The 22,966-nt window shown below is 34.6% G+C and overlaps 1 protein-coding gene across 1 annotated transcript in view; it reads right to left on the reverse strand.

The window, feature by feature from the left end:
- ITFG1 (integrin alpha FG-GAP repeat containing 1) overlaps nt 1-22,966 on the reverse strand; it is a 306,253-nt gene that overhangs the window by 29,087 nt on the left and 254,200 nt on the right. The window contains exon 14 of the mRNA XM_034638036.1: nt 22,234-22,312. Coding sequence (XP_034493927.1) covers nt 22,234-22,312 — 79 coding nt within the window. The remainder of the gene's footprint in view (nt 1-22,233; nt 22,313-22,966) is intronic.

The following is a 22,966-nucleotide window of genomic DNA, read 5'->3' on the forward strand; positions in this document are numbered from 1 at the left end:
CTCTTATGTTATTGCTGTCATTGATATCAGTTATCTATATGCTATAATCACCCAGTACACTGTTACTATTATTACTTTATTATTATTTTTAAAGATTTTTAAAATTTATTTGAGAGAGAGGAGTGAGAAAGAGAGAGAGCATGAGCAGGGTGAGGGGCAGAGGGAGAAGCAGACTCCCCTCTGAGCTGGGAGCCTGATGCGGGGCTCAATTCTGGGACTCCAGAATCATGACCTGAGCTGAAGGCAGATGTTCAACTGACTGACCCACCCAGGTGCTTCATTAATATTAAACAGTTATTTTTTAGATGAACCCTGAAAAACAGGTCTTATCTTCATTTATTCCTTCTCTGATGTTAATTCTTTTTCATGTAGATATGAGTTTATGACCTATCATATTCCTTCTCCTTGAAGAATTTTTTTAAACATATCTTGTGGGACAGATCTGCTAGTAATGAATTCCCTCAGTTTTTGTTTGTCTGATAAAGTCTTTATTTCTCCTTCATGTTTAAAAAATAGTTTTGCTGGATATAGAATTCTATGTTGGTAGTTTTTTCTTTCAACACTTCAACACTTTAAATATTTCACTCTCTTCTTGCTTGCATTGCTTTCTGAAAAGAAGTTGGCTGTAATTCTTATCCTTATTCTGCTATAGGGAAGGTAAGGTATTTTTTTTTCCTTTGGCTTATTTCAAGATCTTCTCTTTGTCCTTGGATTTCTGCAGTTTATGATATGCCTAGGCATAGATTTGGTACTTATCCTGCATTGTGTTCTCTGAGCTTCCTAGTTCTGTGTTTTGGTGTATGTCATTAATTTGGGAAAATTCTTAGGCATTATTACTTCAAATATTTCTTCTGTTCTGTTCTTCTGATATTTCACACTTTGAAATTGTCCTACAGTTCTGGGACGCACCGTTGTATAGTTTTTCTTTTCTATTCTTTTTTTTTTTTGGCTTTGCATTTCAGTTTGGGGAATTACTACTGACTTGTCTTCTGAGTCTTTCCTTGTCCATATCCACTCTGATACACCCATTAAAATCTGTGACATATCTGGGCCTGGTTCTGACGTTTGCTTTGTGTACTCAGACTCTATTTTCTTTTCTTTTCTTTTTTAAAGATTTTATTAATTTAAGAGAGATCACGAGACAGAGAGAGATAGTGAGCGAAGATGAGCAGGGGGGAAGGGCAGAGGGGGAAGGAGAAGCAGGGAGCCCACTGTGGGGCTCGATCCCAGGACCCTGAGATCATGACCTGAGCTGAAGGGAGATGCTTAACCAACTGAGCCACCCAGGCGCCCTCAGGCTGAATTTTCTTGCCATGTAATTTTTCACTAGGTGCTAGATATGATATATGTGATATGGGATGTTACAGAACCTGAGGTCTTTAGTGTGATACAGAAAGGCTGGAGGGACTGGTGCCAGGTAAATGCTATTCCCTCATGAAGTCTTTTTTCTTGGAGAGTAGGCTTTTGTTATGGAGAATGCTCTTGGCATGAGGGGTCATTTTTGGCTCTTCATCATGAGAACCTAGTGGAATTCCTGGAAATTTACGAAGATGTGGGGCCAGTTTTAATAAATACTTGACAAAATTATTTTCTCTGATTTTACTGCAGTATATTTGCTCCACTGATTTTCTATTTTGATGTAGGGAAGTCAAGATGTGATAAGCTCTGTAGTATAATTTTTTTCTTGAAAGGCTCTGAGATTACATTTTGGGAGGTAGTAGAATCAGACTGTTGTTACTGATTTAACTTTGAGAAAACATAAAATATTGGTTCTGTCACATGAATCAAGTCTTATAAAGAAAATAGCAAAATTATTCAGCCATTAACCATAAAACTGTCTCATGTCTACACATTTACTTGAAATAGTTATGAGTAACTTTGAGTTAAAATATTAGTTTTCAAATTTATCAGTGTATTAGAATGCCACATTGAATTACTTAAAAGTTTCACATTTTCCACACAAAAAATTTAAGTGGTATTTCAACCTCATCCTATAGCTGATGAGTAGAAATGGTGATCTGGGGAACACCTGGTACACACAGAGGGAGACTGATTGCTCTTCTGAGCGTGTCCCTGAAAGGAAGCTTTCATGGAGACGCCTCTCCAGGAACAAAGGACCTGGCTGTTACCATTTCCCTACCCCACTGTCAGCATATACACAGGGACAGCTGCACTGACAGTGGCTGCCTAACTTGCTTAGACCAAGTCCTACCTGTGCTCTGGTAGGACTGTCCTTCTCAGTCAAGCTTGCCTAAGTCCCAGTGCAGTGGGCCCCTTTCCCCAGAAGACCAGCACAAACCCCTGTCCATACCACATCTCCTGACCAGAGAGTTCTGTAGAGCCTCGTTCTGGTGGAGTGGTGCCAGGTCTCATTTCACAAGCAAACCAGAGCACATCTAGTTAAAACTTACCACATTTAGCAAACATAGCCCACAGCAGGCAAAGAGCACCTTTGAAGACAACTGGCCCGAAGGATAAAGCAACCAAAACACAACAGCAGAGCTCATGCAGCACATACCAGAGACACTCCTTGAAGTGTTAGGCCCTGGTCACTGTATGACCTCTTCTTCACGAAGCCATTACTTTCAGGGGCAGGAGACATAATTGGCTTTTCTAACACAGAGAATGCAGAAACTTTCACAAAATGCCAAGCAGAAGAATTCATCCCAAGTGAAAGAACAAGATAAGCTCACAGCCAGAGATCTAAGTGAAACAGATACAAATAACATGTCTGATGGAGAATTTAAGGCAACAACCATAAAGATAGTCATTGGGCTTGAGAAAAGAAGACATCAGTGAGACCCTTACCACAGAGCTAAAAGAGTTATAAAATAATTAATCAGAGCTGAAGAATGCAATAAATGGAGGGCTGGAAGAAGTAGATGAATGAATAAGTGACCTAAAAGACAAAAGAATGGAAATTGTGCTGAACGAAAGAGAGAATTATGCAACACAAGAATAGACTTAGGGAACTCACTGACTCCATCAAACATAATAATATCCATTTTATAGGAGTCCCAGAAGAAGAAGAGACGGAAAAGGGGGAAGAAAATTTATTTCAAGAAATAATAGCAGAAAACTTCCCTAATTTGGGGAAAGAAACATATCCGGGTCCAGGAGGCACAGAGAACTCCTATCAAAATCCACAAAAGCAGGCCAACACCAAGACTTATTGTAATTCAATTTGCAAAATATAGTGATAAAGAAAAAAAATCTTAAAAGCTGCAAGGCAAAAGAAGTCCTTAACTTCCAAGGGAAAAACCATAAAGCTAGCTGGAGATTACTCAACAGAAACCTGGCAAGCCAGAAGGGAGTGCCATGATATATTCAAAGTGCTGAATGGGAAAAATCTGTAGCCAAGAATAATTCTATCCAGCAAGGCTATCATTCAGAATAGAAGGACAGATAAAGAGTTTCTCAGACAAAGGAAAACTAAAGGAGCTCATGACCACTAAACCAGCCCTGCAAAGAAATATTAAAGGGGACTCTTTTAATGCAAAGGGAGAGCAAAAGTGACAGACAAGAAATGACCAGAGAAAATCTCCAGAAATAACAACAAAACAAATAATAAAATGGCAATAAACACATATCTATCAATAATTACTTTGACTGTAAATGGACTAAATGCTCCAATCAAAAGACAAAGGGTGTCAGGATGGATAAAAAAACAAGACCCACCTATATATGCTGTCTACAAGAGACTCATTTTAGGCCTAAAGACACCCGAAGATTTAAAGTAAGGGGATGGAGAAACATTTATCATGCAAATGGATATCAGAAGAAAGCTGGAGTAGCAATACTTATATTAGATGAACGAGACTTTAAATCAAAGACTGTAAAAAGAGACAAAGAAGGGCATTATATAATCATAAGGTGATGATCCAACAAAAAGATATAACGATTGTAAATATTTATGCACCCAACATTTCATAGAATTCAAAGAACATTCTAATTGACTTTTAGCATTTAAGAAACTAGTTTTTGGTTTATGATTACAATGAGCTACATACTACTATCCTACTAGAGAAAATCACTGGTTTTGGTTTGCCAAAAGAAAATTTTCCTATTCCAATTCTGAACTGTATATTTCCTTTCATTGCCTTGTCTTAAAAATGGACATTTTATTAACAAATCAATTAATGCATGTATTTCATAAAAGGTATGCTTAAAATTTTTTTCTAGATGAATTCAAAATCTAACAGCTCATTTCTTTTCTAATAAGGTCAAATACATGTTATGTGTTCATGTCATGACCCTACTTTTTAAATTTTTTAGTCTTGTGGCAACCTAATCATATATAACTGTAGATTCAGTGAATCAAAAAATATACAGAACTAAGTAAAATTATTTCAGATTTCTCAAAGTGATTCTTTTAATGTGTATAGCTTGTTGGCGCTGACATTTTTCTTATTGGGCACTGCTAGATTTTAAGAATGTTGTATTTTTTCTGCTGTAGATAAGACCGATGGATTTTATGGTATAGTTCTGATCTACTGTGTAAACTACAGCAGATTTGCAATCATTATGTTAAAAACCAACAGAAATAAAGGTGCGATTTACAAATTAGTAATCTGCCTTACAGTCAAAGCCATTTTATTTCAACTTAAAACAATATGGCTAATGAGAAAATTCCAGTTAATGTGAACAGAGTAAGAAAATACTTTTATGCCTGACACATGCTTAACAATAAAAAAGTACATATCTTTTCCTAGGTGTTTTCCACATAGACATTGCATTTTTCCATTCTAACTGCTATAATATAAAATAATTTCTATTGTTAATAATACACTATATTAATTATCATAAGTATCAATGGATAGAGGTACACACATAAAGGTACTTGTTTTTCATTCTAGGTAATTACCTAGAAATTGTACTATGTTCATCTTAATCTTTTCTACCTTACTGAGTTAAAATAATTATATAAGAATGATGATGTTAAACATTCTGCTTTGAAAGTACATCCTAGAAAATAAGCCAGATGCGTTTTTAAGTACTGCTCCTAATAAAACGAGACTAATTAATTGCAATCCCAAGCAGTCCACCATACCACTGGTGGATTTCAGATGAAACTATCAAATACTGTAACATCTGAGTACCATAACTCATGAATCAGAAATTCATTCATTTTTAGCTCCATGATACATTATTCTTACATATTACCATGTTCCCCCACTCACTACATGAATGAGACTAATGAATCAATAAAATTGCTTAGTAGCATTGCATAAATTAAGTTTTATTATACAGATGACTATATTTATTTTTATTCCAGAAGCTTAAAAAGTGAAAGATATTGTAGAAACTAAGTCTGCTGTGTCATGAAAGTAAGGTTAAGACACACAAGTTTGAGGCTATTGTACACCTCCCACTCTGCTCCTACCCACTGTACCTATCATTGCCATTCTCTTATTTGAGAAACTAAACCTCAATGGTGGCAACAGGAATTGGCATAGTCAATACAAAACTTACAGGCCAGAAAGTTTTCCCCATTCCTTCTTCGGATCAAAATCACTCAGGCTGAACTTTCCCTTCTGGGAAAATGCTACAGTAGATTCATATCTCCCAATTCTTCCTGCTAGGTATAACTAAAAACCCTGGACACTAGGCAGAAAGATCATGTCTGGAGACTTCCCCCCCCCGCAGTTTTATTGAGATATAATTGATACAGAGTACTGTATAAGGTGTATAGCATAATAATTTGCCTTACATAAATTGTGAAGTGATTAGCATAGTAGGTTCAGTTAACATCCATCAACTCAAATAGATACAAAAGAAAAAGACAAGAAAAAGTTTTTTCTTGAGGTGTGAACTCTTAGGATCTAATCTCTTTAACAACTTTCAAATATACCATACAGCACTGTTAATTACAGTCATCTTGTTATAGATTAGATCCCTAGCACTTAATTTATGACTGGAAGTTTGTACCTTTTGACCACATTCCTTCAATTTTCCCTCTCCATCAAGCCTGGTAGCTATAAATCTGATCTCTTTTCCTATGAGGTTTTTGTTATTGTTGTTTGCTTTATTAAGATTCCACCTATAGGGGCGCCTGGGTGGCTCAGTCGTTAAGCATCTGCCTTCGGCTCAGGGCGTGATCCCAGAGTTCTGGGATCAAGCCCCACATCAGACTCCTCTGCTGAGAGCCTGCTTCTTCCTCTCCCACTCCCCCTGCTTGTGTTCCCTCTCTCGCTGGCTGTCTCTCTCTCTGTCAAAAAAAAAAAAAAAAAGATTCCACCTATAAGTGAGATCATACAGTATTTGTCTTTCTGTCTGACTTACTTCTCTTAACATAATGCTCTCAAGGTCCATCTGTATTATCACAGATGACAGGATTTCCTTCTTTTTATGGCTGAATAATATTCAATTGTGTGTGTGTGTGTGTGTGTGTGTGTGTATGTATATATACACACATACCACAACTTCTTTATTCATTCTCTGTTGATGGACACTACTTGTTCCCATGTCTTGGCTACTGTAAATAATGCTGCTATAAATATAGGGGTCAAATATCTCTTCTTTTTGACATAGTGTTTTCAATTCCTTCATGTTCCTAGAAGTGGAATTGCTGGATCATACAGTTGTTTTATTTTTAATTTTTTGGGGGACGCTCCACACTGTTTTCCATAGTGGTTGTACCAACTTACAGTGCTACCAACAGGGCAAAAGAGCTCCCTTTTTTCTATATCCTTACCAGCATTTGTTATCTCTCATCGTTTTGATCATGGCCATTCTAACAGGCATGAGGTCACATCTCATTGTGGATTTGATTTGCATTTCCTGATGATTAGTTATGTTGAGCACCTTTTCATGTACCTTTTGGCCATTAGTATAGTTTTTTGGAAAAATGTCTATTCAGGTTCATTGTCCATATTTAAATTGGATTACTTGTTAGTTTGCTATTGAGTTGTATGAATTTGTTATATATTTTGGATATTAATCCCTTAGCAGATACATGGTTTGCAAATATTTTTTCCCATTCCGATATCTTAGCAGATAAATGGTTTGCAAATATTTTTTCCCATTCCGATATTTTAGCAGATATATGGTTTGCAAATAATTTTTTCCCATTCCCATTCTTTTCATTTTGTTGATCACCTCTTTTCATGTGCAGAAGCTTTTTAGTTTGATGTAGTCCTACATTTATTTTGTTTAATTTTAGTTTTGTTGCTTGTACTTTAGGTGTTATACCCAAAAAATCATTTCTAAGACCCATGACAGAGCTTTTTGCCTGCTTTCTTCCAGTTTTGTGGTTTCCAGTTTTATATTTTTTAGTCTATTTGAGTTAATTTTGGTGAGTGGTGTAAGATAGGAGTGTAGTTCCATTTTTTTACATGTGAATAACCAACGTTCCCAAGATTGTTTTTCCTCCACTCAGTATCCTTGGCTCCCTTGTCAAATATTAGTTTGCCATATGTGGGGCTTTATTTCTGGGCTTTTCATTCTGTTCCACTGGTCTATGTGTTTTTTTTTTTTTTCCTTTTAAGTCAACTCCATACTGTTTGGATTATTATAACTTTATAATATAGCTTTAAATTGAAAAGTGTGATTCCCCTTGCTTTGTTCTTCTTCGGAGACATTTTCGATTGTCATGACTGGAGGTGTTAGTGGCACCTAATGGGCAGGGGCCAGAGAGGCTGCTAAGCAACTATAATGAACAGAACAACACTCACAACAAAAAATTATGTGGCCCACAACGTCAATAGTGCTAATTTGAAAAATCCTGACATAGACAATAAAATTGACAAATATTATAAAACTCATGCATATTTAGTTAGGATCCCCCTTTCTATCTGCTTATCTAAATAATAATGTTATTTGCCAGACACTTTTGGCACTGCAAACAGAAAGATGAATTAGGAAATGATGTGAAAATTGAGGAGCTTATAATTTAAGGGGAAGATAGGAGAGGCAAATCTGGATGGTCCTGGGTTCATTTTCTCCTGCCTTTTGATAACCTAGCAAGGAGCTGGCCCAGCAGGTCTGAGTTTGATCAATAAAAGAACAAGCTAATAAATGAAGCTTAGTTCCAGAGGCTCTTCCTTTATTTATTTATTTTTTTTAAAGATTTTATTTATTTGACAGAGATAGAGACAGCCAGCGAGAGAGGGAACACAAGCAGGGGGAATGGGAGAGAAAGAAGCAGGCTCACAGCGGAGGAGCCTGATGTGGGGCTCGATCCCATAATGCCGGGATCACGCCCTGAGCCGAAGGCAGACGCTTAACGACTGAGCCACCCAGGCGCCCCAAGAGGCTCTTCCTTTCTAACAAGGTCATTTTCCTTAACCGGGGAATTCTCTTTTCATCTAGACATTCTTCATTTTCTTCTAGTATCTGTATAAAATACATTTCCTGGACATTTTATCTCCTATTGGAGCATTCTCCATGGTGCATCCCTCTACAGTTAATTCAGATTTGTCTTACTCCAAGATAGTGAGAGGACTGGGGGCCAGGCATTCTGCTGTTTCCCTGTCAGTTATCATTAAACCTTACTGTACTTTTACACTACTTGGCACAAGGAATGAGTGTGTCCATACCTCCTTTAAGAACAGTCAAAAAAGTAAAGTAATTAAACAAAAAGCTGTAATAGAGGTATAAACAAATGTGAACAAACTACAAGCTGTCAAAGTACAAAATATTTCTATTAGCTAAGTTATTGAATTTGTTTAGGGGGGAAAAGATGATGATATGTACCTTAGAAAATACTGAATTTGTAAATTAACATAGTTTAAAAGTGCCTACTGGAGTGGCTAAGGGAACTAATGACTCCCGGACTTTCAGTCTGTGAGACCGTAAATTAGTAGTTGTGAAATTTTTGTGATGGCAGCTGGTTGGTATGGGGGGAATCTTTGGCAGGGTTGGTATAGGTGTGGTAGACAGGATTTAGCTGTAACAACTGAGCTGTCAAAAGTCATGGTAATGACTTTTACTGGGAATGAAAAGGCTTTAAACAAAATTACATTTTTATATGTGACAACAGAGTTTTCTTGGAAATATCCTCAAATATTTTCTTAGGGCTTTTAATATTTTAATATTTAATATTTTAATTGAGGTAAAATGCACATCACAGGTGATTGTTTCCTTTGCTGTGAAGCTTTTTATTTTGATATAGTCCTAATAGTTTATTTTTGCTTTTGTTTCCCTTGCCTCAAGAGACATATCAAGAAAAATGTTGCTATGGCCAGTGTCAGAGAAATTACTGCCTATGCTCTCTTCTAGGATTTTTTTTTCATTTCAGGCCTCATATTTAGGTCCTTAATCCAATTTGAGTTTATTTTTGTGTATGATGTAAGAAAGTGGTCCAATTTCATTCCTTTGCATGTTGCTGTCCAGTTTTCTCAATATTCGTTGAAGAGACTGTCTTTTCCCCATTACATATTCTTGCCTTCTTTGTAGAAGATTAATTGACCATAAAATTATGGGTTTATTTCTGGGCTCTCTATTTTCATCCATCGATCTATATGTCTGTTTTTGTGCTAGTACCATACTATTTTGATCATCACAGCTTTGTAGTAAGTAGTGTATCTTGAAAACTGGAATTGTGATACCTCCAGTTTTCTTTTTCTTTTTTTAAGATTGCTTTGGCTATTTGGAGTCTTTTGTGATTCCATACAAATTTTAGGATTGTTTGTTCTAGTTCTGTGAAAAATGCTGTTGGTATTTTCATAGGAGCTGCATTAAATCTGTGAAATGCACTGGATGGACATTTTAACAATATTGGTTCTTCCAATCTATCAGCATGGATTATCTTACCACTTGTTTGTGTCATATTCAATTTCTTTCACTAGTGTTTTATAGTTTTCAGAGTACAGGTCTTTCATCTCCTTAATTAAGTTTATTCCTAGTTATTTTATTATTTTTGGTGAAATTGTAAATGGGATTGTATTCTTAATTTCTCTTTCTGCTTCTTCATTATTAGTGAATGGAAATACAACAGATTTCTGTACATTAATTTTGTACTGTGTGACCTTATTGAATTGATTTATCAATTTTAGGTTTTTTGGTGGAATCTTTAGAATTTTCTGTATATAGTATCAAGTCATCTGCAAGTAGTGAAGTTTCGCTTCTTCCTTATCAATGCGGATGCCTTTTCTTTCTTTTTCTTGTCTTATTGCTGTGGCTAGAATTTCTGGTACTATGTTGAATAAAAGTGAGGAGAGTGCACATGCTGTTCTTATTCCTGATCTTAGGGGAAAAGTTCTGTTTTTCCCCATTGAGTATGATGTTCACTGTAGGTTGTTCATATATGGCCTTTATTATGTTGAGGTATGTTCCCTCTAACCCTACTTTGTTGAGGGTCTTTATCATGAATGGACATTGTACTTTGTCAAATGCTTTTCTGCATCTACTGAAATGACCATACGGTTTTTATCCTTTCTCTTGATGATGTGATGTGTCACACTGATTGATTTGTGACTACTAAGCCATCCTTGCATCACAGGACTAAATCCCACTTTATTGCAGTTTATGATTTTTTAATGTATCATTGGATTCAGTTCACTAATATTTTTGCTGAGGATTTAAAAAAATTTTTAAATTTATTTATTTGACAGAGGCAGAGAGTGAGAGAGAGTGGGAGAGAGAGAGTGAGCATAAGCAAAGAAGAGTGGCAGAGGGAGTGGGGAAAGCAGGTCCCCCATGGAGCAGGGAGCCTGATGCAGGGCTTGATTCCAGGAGCCCAGGATCATGACCTGAGCCAAAGGCAGATGTTTAACTGACTGAGCCACCCAGGCACCCCTTTTATTGAGGATTTCTGCATCTATGTTCATTAGAGATATTGGACTATAGATCTCTTTTGTAGTGCCTTTACCTGGTTTTGGTGTCAGGGTAATCCTGGCCTCATAGAATGAATTTGGAAGCTTTGCTTCCTCTTCTGTTTTGTGGAATAGATTGAGCATAGGTATTAACTCTTCTTTAAGTGTTTGGTAGAATTCACCTGTGAAGCTTTCTGTTCATGGACTTCTGTTTGTTGGGAGTGTTGAATAATGATTCAATTTTATTGTTGGTAATCAGTCTATTCAAATTTTCTATTTCTTCCTGCTTCAGATTTGGAAGGTTATATGTTTCTAGGAATTTATCCATTTCTTCTAGGTTGTCCAGTTTGTTATATAATTTTTCATAATACTCTATTATAATCCTTTGTATTTATGTGGTATTGGTTATTATTTCTCCTTTTTTATTTCTGATTTTGTTTGAGTCCCCACCCCCTCTCTTTTTGATGAGTATGGCTAAATGTTTATCATTTTTTTGACCTTTTTGAAGTACCAGTTCCTGGTTTTCATTGACATGTTCTATTTTGTTTTTAGTTTCTATTTTGCTTATTTCTGCTCTAATCTTTATTATTTCCTTCTACTAATTTCAGGTTTTGTTTGTTCTTTTTCTAGATCCTTTGTTAATGTTAGGTTGTTTATTTAAGATTTTTCTTGTTTCTTGAGGTAGGACTGTATTGCTATAAAGTACGCTCTTAGAACAGCTTTTGCTGGATCTAAAGATTGGACCATTGTGTTTTCATTTTCAGTTCTCACCATGTATTTTGATTTCTTCTTTTATTTCTTGGTTGACCCATTCATTGTTTAGTAGCATGTTATTTAATCTCCAAGGGTTTGTGTTCTTTCAGATTTTTTTCTTGTGGTTGATTACTAGTTTCATGGTGCTATGGTTAGAAAAGATGCATGGTATGACTTAGATCTTTTTGAATCTATTTTGTCTGATGTAAGTATTGCTACCCTGGTTTTCTTTTCACTTTCATTTGCATGATAAATGCTTTTCCATTCCTTCACTTTTAATCCTCATGTGTCTTTAGGTCTGTATTGAGTCTCTTGTAGGCAGCATATAGGTGGGTCTTGCTTTTTTACACATCATGTCACCCTATGTCTTTTGGAGCATTTAGTCCATTTACATTCAAAATAATCATTGATAAGTATGTATTTATTGCCATTTTGTTATTTGTTTAATGGTTGTTCTTGTAGTTCTTCTCTGTTCTTTTTTTTCTTGTCTTCTTCTCTTATGGCTTGTTGGTTTTCTTTAGTGATATACTTGGATTCCTTTATTTTTTTTTTGTATGTCACTGGTTTTTGATTTGTGATTACCATTAGGTTTGTATGTAACATCTTAGGTATGTAGCAGGCTATATTAAGCTAGTGGTCACTTAAGTTTGAACCCATTCTCTACTCCTCTCCCCCCAAGTTTTAGGTATAAAGTGGCATACTTTACATCCTTTTATTTTGTAAATCCTTTGACTGATTTTTATAGATATAATTAATTTTACTGCTTTTATGCTTCCTTTACTTTTCCTACTCCTACTTATGATCTTTCCTTCCCACTCAAAGAGTACCCTTTAATATTTCTTGTAGAGCTGGTTTAGTGGTCATTAATTCCTTTAACATTTGTTTGTTTGGGAAATCCTTACTGGATTTTTCTCTCAGCACTTTTAATATATCATGCTACACCCTTCTGGCCTGCCAAGTTTCTGCTGTAAAATCAGCGGATAGGCTTCTGTGGTTTGCCTTGGATGTAACGGTTTTCTTTCCCTCTTATGCTTTTAAAATTCTCTTTATCACTAATCTTTGCCATTTTAACCACTATATATCTTAGTGTGGACCTCCTTGGGTTGATTTTGTTGGGGGCACTCTGTGTCTTGTGGACGTGCATTTGTTTCCTTCCCCAGATTCAGGAAGTTTTCAGCTATTATTTCTTCAAATACATTTTCTGCCCCCTTTCCTTTCTCTTCTCCTTTTTCAAATGTTATTACTCTCTGTGATGTCATGGAGTTCCCTAAGTCTATTTTCATTTATTATTATTATTTTTTCTCTTTCCTGTTCAGCTTGCTTGCCTTCCATTACTCTGTCCTTTAGGTCGCTGATCTGTTGTTCTCCTTCTCCTTCATTCCATATAGTGTATTTTTCATTTCAGTTATTGAGTTCTTCACCTATGATTGGTTCTTTTTCACAGGTTTTTTTTTTTAATCTCTTTGTTAAGGGTCTCACTGAGGCCCTCCACTCTTTTCTCAAGATCAGTGATTATCTTTATGACATTAAATTATCTAACAGGCATATAACTTATCTCCATATTGTTCAGGTCTCTTGCTGTGATTTTTGTCCTGTTCTTTCATTTGGGATATATTCTTCTGTCTCATTTTGTTTAACTCTCTGTGTCTATGGTTAGGAAAGACAGCTATGTCTCCTGCTCTTGAAAGTAGTGGCTTTATGTAGAAGATATCCTGTAATGCCCTGCACTGCAATGTCCCTCCTTCACCAGAACCTGGCACTTCAGGGGTGTCTCCTGTGTGTGTTGTGTGCCCCCTACTGTTGTGGCTGAGGTGCATTTGCTTTCAGTCCAGTCATCTTCAGTGGCATTTTTTTTTTTTTTTTTGTCTTGTGGGCAGGTTTTGAACCCTGTGTTGTTAGTGGGCTAGTCTGGGGTTGCCTTTGGCTTGAGTTGAGTCACAGCAAGTGTTTGCCAGAGATGCAGTAGCAGAAAACTGCCCAGAGCTTTCCAGGTGTTGTCCCCTGAGAAGCTTTGGGTGGCGGGCAGGGCCCATAGTGAGATCAGCTGTCTGCCCCCAGCCCACTGCTGGGGCTGCAGTTGGACTGGTGTTTGTGGTTATTTTTCCTCCCAGGGGGTAGGAGTCACCTTAAGATTTATTTATTTATTTATTTATTTATTTGAGAGAGAGAGACAGAGGTAGAGAGGTAGAGAGAGAGAGAGCACGTGAGCAGGGGGAGGGGCAGAGGAAAAGTATCTCAAGCAGACTCTGTGCTGAGTGCATAGCCCCATGTGGGACTTGATCCCATGATCGTGAGATCATGACCTGCCCTTCCAGCTCAAGCTTTGAGATTAGTAAACAAATCTAGGCATTTTTCAAACTTGCTTCTATGCTATATTTCCTTGGACTGTTTGTGCTCTCTCTTTAAGGGAGACTAAATTTCCCATTGCCCTTCAGCGTACCCCAGAGCTGAACTGGCTGATTTTTAAATTTCTAGATGTTAAGCCCTGCTGACTAGAAGATTTTGTGAAATTATGCTCCTCTGTTTTTCAAAGCTATATGTTATGGGGATTAGTCTCCCTCATATCGATTCCCCATGTCTGGAGTGCTTGGTGTGAGGGTCTGTTTCTTTCCCTTTTCTGAGCCCACTATGTCCCTTTCTGACTGAGCTACCAGGTGCCCCCCTTTTCATGTATTATTAATCACTGGCATGTCTTTTTTGGAGAATTATCTATCCAAGTTTTAGTCAATTTTGAATTGTTTTAATTTCTGTTGTTGAGCACTGCCACATGATTTAAGATTTCTGCCTGAGGCAATACCTGTATCTAAGTGCTTTCTATTATATTTCATTTAATAGTTACAACTGCATAGCAGCCTTTGAAATAACTACGCATTCACAGGGTAGAGTGTGAGAAGAATTAATGCTAGAAGAACATTAAAGAATATCAATTATTTGTGTATAACACCCCATGCTCATAACAACACATGCCCTCCTTAATACCCATCACCCGGCTACCCCATATGCAAATAATAAATCAATGAACACTACATCAAAAACGAATGATGTACTCTTGGTGACTAACATAAAGTTAAAAAAAAAAGATTATCAATTAGCATGTGAAGCAATAGCTGACATTTAAAAAAAATTCATTACAAGGTTTGAATCTGTATCCTTCTTGTTCTTAATATTTAGTTCTTGACTCTGAGAACTAAGCCTGAGTCTGCCAAAGTCATGGGATCATTTTCTTTCTGTTTTCAATTCTAAGATGTCCTTCAGACACTAATGTCTCCTTCCTTAAAGTACTTGAGTGTATTAAATGATATCTTCCTAGGTGAAAAGATAATTTAACTTTTAATAATGAACACCCATTCTATCTCATCTATTAAATTATTCAGATACCACTAAAATAAATTCTAAAATATTTATTGATTAAAGAATAAGTACTTCCTATTACCTACTTTAATATAAAGGAGTAACAATAGCCACATAAAAACATTTGGCAGGGCATAGTATTTGGTTCTTAGTGTTCAGTCTATGAGTGAGTATTATGTTTCTAAACTTTGAATATAACTAAACTGTTATTTCTGTTTTGTACAATAAAACTGCCCATACTATGTATTACTGAAAAAACTTTAGAAGCATTTCTGCTTACATGGAAAAGATTTAAGCATACCAAAAGTAATATAGTCAAAATGATACATTTAATAACAATGTTCACACATTTTAATTATTTTAATTCTTTAATTAAAATACCTGAATTTAATTGTAGTCTTAAGTGTTGAAAATGTAATTTCTTTGGTCTTAAATGAAGAATGTTAGAAAGGCTAGAAGTTTTAAGGTATATCTATTATTTTCTTCAGAATGTATTAGGAAAATGGAAATCTATGTTCATTAAATCAAGGAAGAAAGAAATGCAAGAGCAGAATACGAGGATCATAACTTTTCCGGTTTTACCGAGAAATTATATTTTCTTCCTTATGTATCAATATATGTGCTATTATGATACTAGAGTGTCTTTTAAATTCTCATTCATTTAAATTTCAAAAACTTTATGCAATATATACAGCTGACAGGAAATTTTACACCTAATATTATAAATGAGGACATCCATGTACAATACTCCGCACAGTGCCTGGTCAGAGTAAGTACTGATCACTGTTGGCTATTATTATTACTTAGGAATACCCTCAAATCCTAAGGACATAAAAGATAATGATGATGTCCCTCAGGAACAAACATCATGCAGTGTATTAGAATCACTGGGTCAGTAGACTCTTTTCCTGTCACTCAACTACTAAAGAAAGTAGGATCGGCAACCTCCCAGACAGTCAGGGGATGTACCCATTATCTAAATGCTGTTTCTGAAATCACTACCCCAAAAAATCATGAAGTACAAAAGTCCTAAGCCTATAGCAATAAAAAGGAAACAGAAAAGTAATAAAACAACAGCTTATATTTGTTAAATTTAGTCATCATTTCACTTTACAGTTACCATGGTTTAATAGAAATGAAACAAAGATTTTTAGGGATAATGTCCTCTTTTTAGGATACCCTAAGCTTTTTCAAGATGACATTTAAAAATACTGTAGTAGTATTAAGAATGTATAGGTTTTGGGACGCCTTGCTGGCTCAGAATAGCATATAGCTCTTGATCTCAGAGTTTTGAGTTCGAGCCCCATGTTGGGTGTAGAGATAAAATAAACTTAATAATAATTAAAAAAGGATGTACAGGTTTTGTAGTTAGTGTTGAGTTTAAGTCCAGGTCTACAGTTAACAGCTGACTGACACAGCTAAATTTCTTGAGCTCTCAGAGCCTCAGTATCCTCAGGTATAGAGTGAGGGCTGCCATGCAAAGGTACTGTGAAATTCAATGAGATAACACACAGTTGAGTCTGCAACAGTGCTCAGCACAAAGTAGGGGCTTTATAATAATAAACACCCACAGATCTATTAATTTTAATTCAGTTTTTATGAAGTTTATACTACTTTATATTAGATTAAGAAATCTTCCAACAACCAGTTATAAACTGTCACTATGATCTATTTTGGTTAAGCTTTCTGTTCGAGTTTTTTGTCTGAAATCTTTTTTTGTTTTAAGGAACCAGAAGTCCTCATACTGAGCTTATGTAATCATTTCAACCAACACTTGGGTGTCCTAGAATGGACAAAGTACACAAAGACAAAATTAGGTATAGAACCAGTCCTCAATGAGTCTATTGTCTCATGGGAGATAAGACAAGAGATATAACTACTGATACAAGGTAGAGTGTAGTAGGTGTCATAAGAAAGGTACCCCATAAAGTTCTACTGACATTTGGTGGGAAGAGAGTTTATCTCCAGTTTTGGAAGGAGGGTTAGTGAAAGACTGATGGGACAGTGTCTAAAACATGGGGAAGAGGTAAAGATTGAAAGAGTGAACAAAGGCACTGTTCTTAGAAGTGGATAAAGCCAGATATACTGGACACCAAGCTGGAAATGTGTAGGATGTATAAAGGGGATAGGGAAAGATAGGCTGGTAGGTAATTTTAAGGTCTTTAAATTTATTTAGCTGATTTTACCCAATACTCTATTGCTTATGAATTTAAGATAATGAGTGGTGAAAAATTAATTAAGGAGACGGAGAATCTAGTGTTTTCAAATAGTTTTCTATTTCAATTTTAGACTCAACTTATAGTAAATAAATCCTTGCACTGGCAATATTTTACTTAAGCATGCTAAGAAAATCATCTCAAAAACTATATTTCATTCTTGAGTTTGTTCAATGTGTACTGTTTCCTATATTACAGGCATTGTATACATAATGTATTTGTGAATTTCAACCTTTCTTGTAGCACACAGTAGCTTTCCATGGTTTGTACTGTGCAGAACTGAAGTTGGAGGCAAACATGGATGTTGAAAATAGTTAAGTCTTTACATAAGACTAAGGCAATGAGAGGGAATACATCAATGGTATTACTGAGTAGTGAATGAGATTTTAATCATTCCTTTGTACCAAATATATGTGCACAGTAGACATAGTCTGTTGGATTATTTACAACAACTTGTGGGATGGCACAACATTTGCTAGCAAAGGCCACGGAATAGACAAATTATGTTCTTTCTCCCACTTTCTGTTTCCAAAGCTGTTATGTGGTGGTTTTTCCTTTGGTATTAGGATTGTATTAACTGTAATACTGTACTAGAAATCAGTTTGTAGATAGAATTTCCGGAGGCAAATCTTTTGTTTTTGTCCACTCTACAATTTATGGGTTTCTTTCTTTTGATTGTTCTAGAATATGACTTTGACTCATTTGCATTTGCACAGATGGGATTTCTAATAGCTGAACAGCTGAATAATTTGCAAACTTTCTTATAGTTTCACAGAATTTCTGTATTTCATCATTCAGTCACTCAATTTTTATAATTATATCAAGAAGGTATACCAGTTATTGCTTAGAGATATTCCACATCTTCCCACCCTTCCTTCCTTTCTCTCTTTCATTCCGGTAAAAGAAAATCTGTAGCCAAGTCCCCATCCTTATCTCTGTCAGCTTGGCTATTCCTATCAGATCTTTAGTTGATGTGAGATTAAGGTAAGGGAATGACTCCTCTTGCAAGAATTCATTCTTTTAGAGAAGAATGTTGTGGATTTCCAGGATGGCATAACAACTCTTTCCATTTTCTGTTATGACTTATGATATCTGACACAAAATATACCTGATTAGTTAAGTATTGCTGAAATTAAAATTTTTGGCTGAACTATGAGTTTGACAATTTAAAATGTGATTAGTGGTTAAAATAAAATGATTTGGGACTAAAAATATTCTTTTACAGATAATTACATGTGGATAAATGGAACATGACTATACTTTGAAGATAATTTCAGAAAACATATATGTAAGAAATGAACATAAAGGATGAAATGTTTTTGACACTGGAAGATGTGACAATTATTGGTTCAAATGGAGAAATCTGAAAGGTTATAAATTAACATAGAAAGGGAATGTACTTATGTGTTATAATAAATCATCTTCATCAATAACATGATATGAATATGAATAATAATCTAATGTAAATACGAATTCATCAACATGAATTGTTATGACAAATGCTTCTTTGCCCTCTGAGATGCTGTGCTGTCAGTATGACATACATTTTAACTGCTCTTATATTTGAGGCATACGATGATGTGTGCATAGAAGGTAAGGCTTACTTATGTTTTTCTCAGACATGTTAACAAATAGTAACCACAGAGGACTAAAGGGAAGTAATTTTCCCTTTAGATTTAAATAGCAGGACTAAGTGAGTAATTTAAGGGGCTAAAATAAATCTTAGGTCTAATAACGTTATTATTCACAAATGACCAACAACTTACTACTTTATACTATTTTGCTACCATGCCCTAATCTATTCAGTTTTTATCAAATGTTGTTGAGGGAATTTGGATCATCATTGCAGATCTCTGGCTAATTTACAAGACTAGTAAACAAAATCCTAGATTCCAAACCAGAGGAGTTTAGCTCCTAAAACTGTCATGATAAATGTATTTTAATTTTTGTGATCTGCTACAGAAACTATCAGTTATTTAGAAAATGAATGAGTACTCTATAGTGTAACTCTGTAACAATATTTGGCTAGTCAGACAGTGCTAGATAGTGGAGAAAGATCACAGAATATTTGGTTAACAATGCAAAGATCCCTGGAAGCAAAAGTATGATTTGTGCAGGCCTTTTTTTGAATAACACTAAGGCACGTTATTGTCTCCGGCCATGGCTTTCATACTTTTTGACCACAGCCCACAGTAAAAACTACATTTTATGTTATCACCCAGTATGAACATACACACGTAAACACCTAAAATAAAAGTTTCATGAAACAATACTTAACATTACTATCTGTGGTGTACTCTGATATTTTCTATTGTTTTCTTTCATTCTATTAAATAAAAAGTCCTTGTCATAAGCCACACAAAATTAATTTCATGACCCACTAATGAGTACCAACCCTTAGCTTCTTTATAAAAAAACCAGGGTTGCAGCTTCTGAAGTACATATATGTGGTCATTCTCTTTCTAGAGTACAAACTTCTCTAGTGGGGCTGGATGGGTTGGAAGGTACATATAGTTTAAATAAGCAAAACTTTTGTAGACTGCAACATACTTAGCATTTAAACTAGGAATTTTCATCCTTTGAGATTTGAAGGGGGGTTTCATAAGAGCACTTTTGAATCAATTGATTTAAGTCCTCCTTCCGTTTAGAACATATATTTTATGCATGAAATGTAGCACACGCTTGAAATATTTAAAATATTTATTATTATTATTTATTAATTTCTTAAAGGCAACATGATCAGTATAGTAAAATGAAAAATGAAAAAATATAGAGAGGAAAATCTCACAACCAAGAGATAATCATGGTAACATTTCTATATGTTATTTTTGTTTTTATATTTTTCCTACACGTAAGTACACTTATAAACAGACACATACAATTTGGATTACACACGCAGATGTGCCTCCCTCCCGAATGTTATACCATAAATATCTGTTTATTTAATCAAAAATTATTTAAAAATATGTCATAGGCTGGAAATTATTATAATATGGCATAGTTTATTAATTATGTCTCTATTAGACATTTAGATTTTCCAAGTTTGCTAACGCCTTTTAGTTTTTGTGATTTTTTTGCCATGAAAATTTATGTGCTCATTTGATTTATGCATTCAACTGCATTTATCTTTTCTGCAGATATTTTCTCCTTTGCTTTTATGCCCACAAATTCCTTCCCCAATTCACAGAAAAAATTACTCTTAAATATTTAATTTAGTAAGAATAGACCCAATGTTCCATTATTGTTTTGGGACAGACTAAAAGAAATCATTGTAAGGAAATATTCTTCCATTCACTTAAAAACAGCAGTGGGTATTGAATATTACTGAATGAATTTTTAGCACCTAGTAAGATATTCTCCTAGGTGTCAATGCCTTTTTTGTAGTATATAAATATATATTTTTGAATGACTCAACATTCACAGAGTTAAAAAACATTTTCCACATCTAACTTTAATGTACCTAGTAGGAAGTGAATCTCTTAATATCTTTCTTCCCCAAGATAAATGTTAACAATTTGATGAATATCTTTCCAGCTTTTTTCCTATGGAGTGAGAATTATTCATTTAACTGCACAAAAATATATGTACAAAGATCTTTACCATTATATTGTTGCATTATATTTAAAAAAAGAAAAACAACAGTAGCATGTCTAGAGCAATTATTGTATCAATATACAAAAATGATCCCCAAATAAATTACCTATATAAACACACATGGAAAAATTTACACAATATCTCATTGTATGAAAAAAAAAACAGAGGAAGATGGGTCTTTAAAATTTTTTGATCTATTGGTATGATAATGAAGAGAATTCCCCCATTTTAAACCATTAGTGCATTTGGAGATAATAACCTACTTGATGATGGTAAGTAAGCAATTCTTTCAAGATACAGATGAATTAAAATTGTTAGTATTTTAGATAGCATCTTTCATTAATAATTGACCAGTGAGCTAAGTTTTTGGTTTCAGGTATGCTAGCCTTGCCTAAGTTATGCTTACTTCATTAAATAAGTAACTTCAACTTTTTTTCTTGTGCTCTGGAACACCTTACTTAGTACTGAAATTATCTACATCTAAAATTCAAAAATAATTAACTGATAAAGGATAAAACCAGTTGGTCCCAGAAATTTTTTTGTACAGTTCAATATGTACCTGAATTAAAACATAAATAACTTGCTCAAATTGTCTTATCCTTATTTAAATTTCCTTGACTAACAATGGTGTATTAAAATGTTTGATTTTAAGTTGTGTTTGTCAATTTCTTCTTGGATATAATTAAACAGCTTTTGTTTTATGGAATGTTTCTGCACTGAAGCCGTATTATGATTGAGAGTTTTAAATGCGTACAATTAGCTAAAAAGGAAACTCACTCTGGTATGTTTATGTTAGGCCATTATATAAAATGAGAATGCCATATAATGAATTCTTTCTTTTTTTGTTTTCTTGGTGCATAAAAGTGGATGAGTAACAGTAACTCTGTTTATATTTCTTCATGGTTAGGACTCTAGAAATCTCAAAGAAGCCTATTAATATGTTAGGGTTCCTTTTCTTACTTAGGGGGGTGAAATTAGAAGAGTTGTTATTTACTGTGATTTGGACCTCATCTCAGTCAGCTAGCCATCTGTCTAAAGCAGACATCCTTTGTTTAGTCTTATTTCCTTTTCATTTTGATTGCATTTCTCTTTATTATTTATTCAAATATATAACTAGAAGTTTTTCTCTATAATCACTTATTAAAAAAAACTCTATGTAACATTCCAGCTTCTATTCCACTACAAAGAAACTAGAATTAGTCTAGGTTGTAAATTGGATTCCTAATTTTTACTTCTTCTAAGAATAGCTTTGTTAACTAATTTACCACTTCGCACTTCACTCAAGATAACTCTGGTAATTTCTCCCAATCTCTCTGTTACTTCAACTGAAAAAAAAAGCATAATGATTTGGCTCCATCACAATAGGGATATATGAGGAATTAATGTTAATATAGTTGTCACGAGGGCCTTTTTGTAATCTACTGATGTGCAGGGACTATAATAGAAGGAGCGAAGATTTTATAAAGCATGTGAAAACATGATGATAATTTTTGTTATTCAGCTTACTTGCCAATATATTGATTAAAGGTGTTTTTATACATTATAGATATTGTATTTAGCCTTACCTGAACCATTTTTCAGATATCCATTTGCGTCTACAGTTGTATACATGATATAAGGTCCAGGCTGATTTACTCCAAAGGGCTGCAATAAAAAAGGAATAGTTAAGCCTAGGGAAGTAAGTGAATCATTTGAAGTTTCAGGCAAATCTATTAAAAATAAAGTAAAACATTCTTATATATATAATTATTAATAGATGGTAGTTACTTAGAGAACATTTCCATAAATAGACAACCTTTTAACTATTCAAAAGAAAACCTGTTAGTAGAAACACTTTAAATGCGTGTAATTAGCTTTAAATGATAAACATTTTAAATGATTTGTTAGTTGCATTTACCTAGTTCATTAATTTTATTATATATTTCTAAGATCTACTATTATCTCATTATTTAAATGTGAATATTTTAAGCAAAATTTTCTTTACTACTTTTGGTTCTATCGACAATAGAACTACAAGAGTTTTATTACGACATTTCTGTAGAATCTAGTATTTTTTCCCTTCTGGGATGGACTGGACATGGTTTACATTTTCCAAATAAATATCAAAATGAGTAAAATCCACCTGTAATAATTATAATAGAATGAAAAATACCAATGAGTCATTCTACCACATTTACTCTCTTGCACTATACTTAGAGAATACATTATTTTCCAGTTAAGGAAAACATAACTGGCAGAGACTAGTCACAATAGTGAGGTCTGTCTCCAACTTGTATACTGTTCCTTATTTCTGGAATA

The sequence above is a fragment of the Ailuropoda melanoleuca genome, chromosome 12 (genome assembly GCF_002007445.2).
Source record: "Ailuropoda melanoleuca isolate Jingjing chromosome 12, ASM200744v2, whole genome shotgun sequence".
NCBI classification, from domain to species: domain Eukaryota; kingdom Metazoa; phylum Chordata; class Mammalia; order Carnivora; family Ursidae; genus Ailuropoda; species Ailuropoda melanoleuca.